The 3234-nt window shown below is 33.8% G+C and overlaps 1 protein-coding gene across 1 annotated transcript in view; it reads left to right on the top strand.

The window, feature by feature from the left end:
• Positions 1-3234, top strand: part of CRISP3 (cysteine-rich secretory protein 3) — a 12891-nt gene that overhangs the window by 3355 nt on the left and 6302 nt on the right. The window contains exons 2-3 of the mRNA XM_008582494.1: positions 849-965; positions 1483-1570. Coding sequence (XP_008580716.1) covers positions 849-965; positions 1483-1570 — 205 coding nt within the window. The remainder of the gene's footprint in view (positions 1-848; positions 966-1482; positions 1571-3234) is intronic.

Here is a 3234-nt window from a genome sequence, read left to right as displayed (position 1 = left end):
ATTTGTAACTCAAAATCTTGCTCATCCCTATAAAACATCACATTCTTGAGTAAATTTAGATAAACAAATTGCTCTTCTCTTTTGTGCCAACAATTTACACAACTCCACTCTACTCTTCAGACCCACACACACACTAAAATATAAATGGAAAATATCAGCACCTGACAATAATTTAGCAGTTACAGCTGTGTTAATAGAAACAAAGTCAGCAATATTCCATTAGTTGAATGACTTCACTCCCTTCAAATTGCCTTGGAGATTCTTTTTTTCATGCAGTAAAACTATCTTTTGAGTTATCTCATGAAATTTGCTACATAATACATAAGACTGTTTTACTAGAGTACTGAAAGCAACACATGCACTTGCACTGGGCCTAAGCACTCTTTCTCCAGATACTAGACACTGTGTCAAGTGGAAACCTACCTGAAAGTCTAGGATGAATCATGTGCCCCGCCCCCATCCTTACCACTCAATTAAGCAGGAGCTTAATTGAGAATGAATGTCTCAATGGTTCTAATGGTGTACCTTTGTCACTATAAGATATTATCACTCATATATCTAGAAAAATCACATTGAGACCTCTCTTAACACCAGAAATTGGCCTTTGGGGCCTCAAAGGAGTTTTTAATTTGTGATGCCATAAATTATATCCAATTCTCAAAGCTTCAATCTACTACTTCTCTATTTAAAAGCCATAGCTTGGGCTCAGATTTATTGGCAGTGTTTACCAATTGGCTTAAACTGAACACTTAAAAAAAAAATGATCTCTTTTCCCTTGAAATGACTTATTCATATTATACTTAATTTTGAAATATACTAAAATTAATTCTAATTTTATTTTTTTTTAGGATTCAGATTTTCCTGCTTTGTTAACCACTCTAAGCCAAGTACAATCAGAGATTGTAAATAAACACAATGAACTAAGGAAAGCAGTCTCTCCAAGTGCCAGCAACATGCTAAAGATGGTAAGAGGCAGTGATATGAGGAAAGTGGCTTGAGCCAGCTGTGCTAAGAGCAGGCAGCTGGCAACTAACATCTTTTAATAACATTACGGCTTATGAAGTTCACATGTCTCTCAGATGTATTGAGGGGGGAAGGAACCAGGAATGAAGTAGCCCCAGCTCATTTCTATTGGAAAAATAATCTTAATACCACCACGTTTATCTATATTTAGAGTAGGACCATTGCAAAACATCTTCAGATGTTCCTGCTGTGCTATCATAAATAATTACAGCATTAACTTATCTTAGATTTTTTAATTATTTAAAGTTATTTAAAGTAAACATACTAACTATATTATTTTGTGGAGCAGAAAAAGGCGCATCAAAAAATGTATTTTTGATTGTAATGAAAATCAGAAGGTGCCTGTATAGAAATTTTTAAATGATATAGATAAACCTATCAATCTGATTATAAAGCTTATGTACCTTTGAGGTGTGAGTCACTAAGTGTATATCTTTTTTTTTCCCCTCCTTGTTTTAGAGATGGAGCAGTGCAGCAGCAGCAAATGCCCAAAAGTGGGCAGACAACTGCAGATATGAACACAGTGACTCAGATTTTCGAAGAACCAGTATGTAAATTAATAAATATTTGTTGAATAAATGAACAAATAAAATAATAAGTGACCATTTTATGATGTTGCATTAAGAAGACTTTGTAAATAAATGTTGCTTCTAATGCTGACTTATACTTCTATATGTAGAGGAAACTCTGAGAAACACTATCCTGTGCTTATTGAGTGTTTTATATTTTACAAAATCTGTCTCACACAGTATCACATCTCAACCAGCTCATGAGTAAAGCAGATCATGGATCATTTTTTCTTGTTTTAAAGATCAAATATCTGGAGTAAAAAGATTGGTAATTAGTATCACATATGGAATATTTGAAATTAGAATTTCTGACTTTTAACTCAGTACCCTTTTCATGATATTATGCTGCCTATTCGTGTTTTGAAAGCTTTAATTTTAATAAAATATGTTGAATTTTGTCAAACTCTTCCTAGATTTTGTTCAAAAATACTTAACATTCGCACTTACTTTTACTGTTTCTTTTTAATTTTTGATGACAATAAGTCTAGTCTTTTGTATGTTTGGGGTACCTACAATGTATCCTATATTATACTAAAAAATAACCTATAAGACATGACCTCTATATCAAGGAACATAAAATCAATGAGATAAAATAGTATATTGATGAACTATTAGATAAATTATTGAATTGTCAAAAATGGCATAGATAAAGGCAAGCCCTATTTGAAAGAAACAAATTATCTGCCAGTTTTAGAGTTAGAACTGCCATTTTTATATGTATTTTTTATACTATAACTTTAATACAATTATGAAGAGTGACTATATTCAGTAGAAGACTAAAAGAAATGGTGTTAAAGATTCCAATCTACTGTTAAAATCTTAGCTTCTTTCTTTCCCCTTAAAGGAGCTATCCAAGAGTAGTTAGTTTATGCTCTCTTTAAACAACATGAAGACATTACATTTCAAGCCATCCAAATATAAATATTAATTGCAGGGACTGAAAAAAATATTGAAATGTTTCTAGGCTGCAAGGCACTCTTTTCCTAATTCTTAAAGGAGACTTTATCCTGTGATGTTGATTTGCTGATTAAGGGGAGATCCATAAATTTTTAAACTTTGTCCTTTCTGGTGTCATTTGCTTCATGCTTGAGGCATTTAAAGACTGACTTTAAGCCTTTTTTCAAAGGTCATACAAAATAATAAGCCTGAACATTTATTCAGATTCCTATATATGAGTATAGCTTGAGCAGGAAGAAATTACTCTCGTGAGTATGAGCTAGAGCAGGAAGAAATTACAAGAGTTGGTCTCCAGTTTCAAGACACAATACAAAGCTGAGGGTACAAGAGGCACACACAGGCAGAGAATCTAATGTGTGAATGAATGAGTCCAGGGAGAGCAGATATTAAAGAAAAAGAACGTCTCCATCTACTCAAAGTTTTGCATGTAGAGACCAGCTTCAATGTGTTGAGCACATCTGTCTTCTATTTAGCTTGTAGCTGTTGTGGACCTGAGACACCCTCCCTATGTATTAATCAACAGTTAGCAACTATGAGCACTCTGTTTGAAGAGCAGGGACTGCCTTGTGTGTGTGTGTGTGTGTGTGTGTGTGTGTGTGTGTGTGTGTGTGTCTGTATTTTGCCACTGCATGCTTTAAACCTTTCCTCATGGATGGCCTGTTTCTTCTTAGGTTTAAGCTGTGGT

The sequence above is a fragment of the Galeopterus variegatus genome, unplaced genomic scaffold (genome assembly GCF_000696425.1).
Source record: "Galeopterus variegatus unplaced genomic scaffold, G_variegatus-3.0.2 Scaffold2642, whole genome shotgun sequence".
Taxonomy (NCBI): Eukaryota; Metazoa; Chordata; class Mammalia; order Dermoptera; family Cynocephalidae; genus Galeopterus; species Galeopterus variegatus.
The sequence above is the reverse complement of the archived record's forward strand: the minus strand, read 5'-3'. Positions and strand labels throughout refer to the sequence as shown.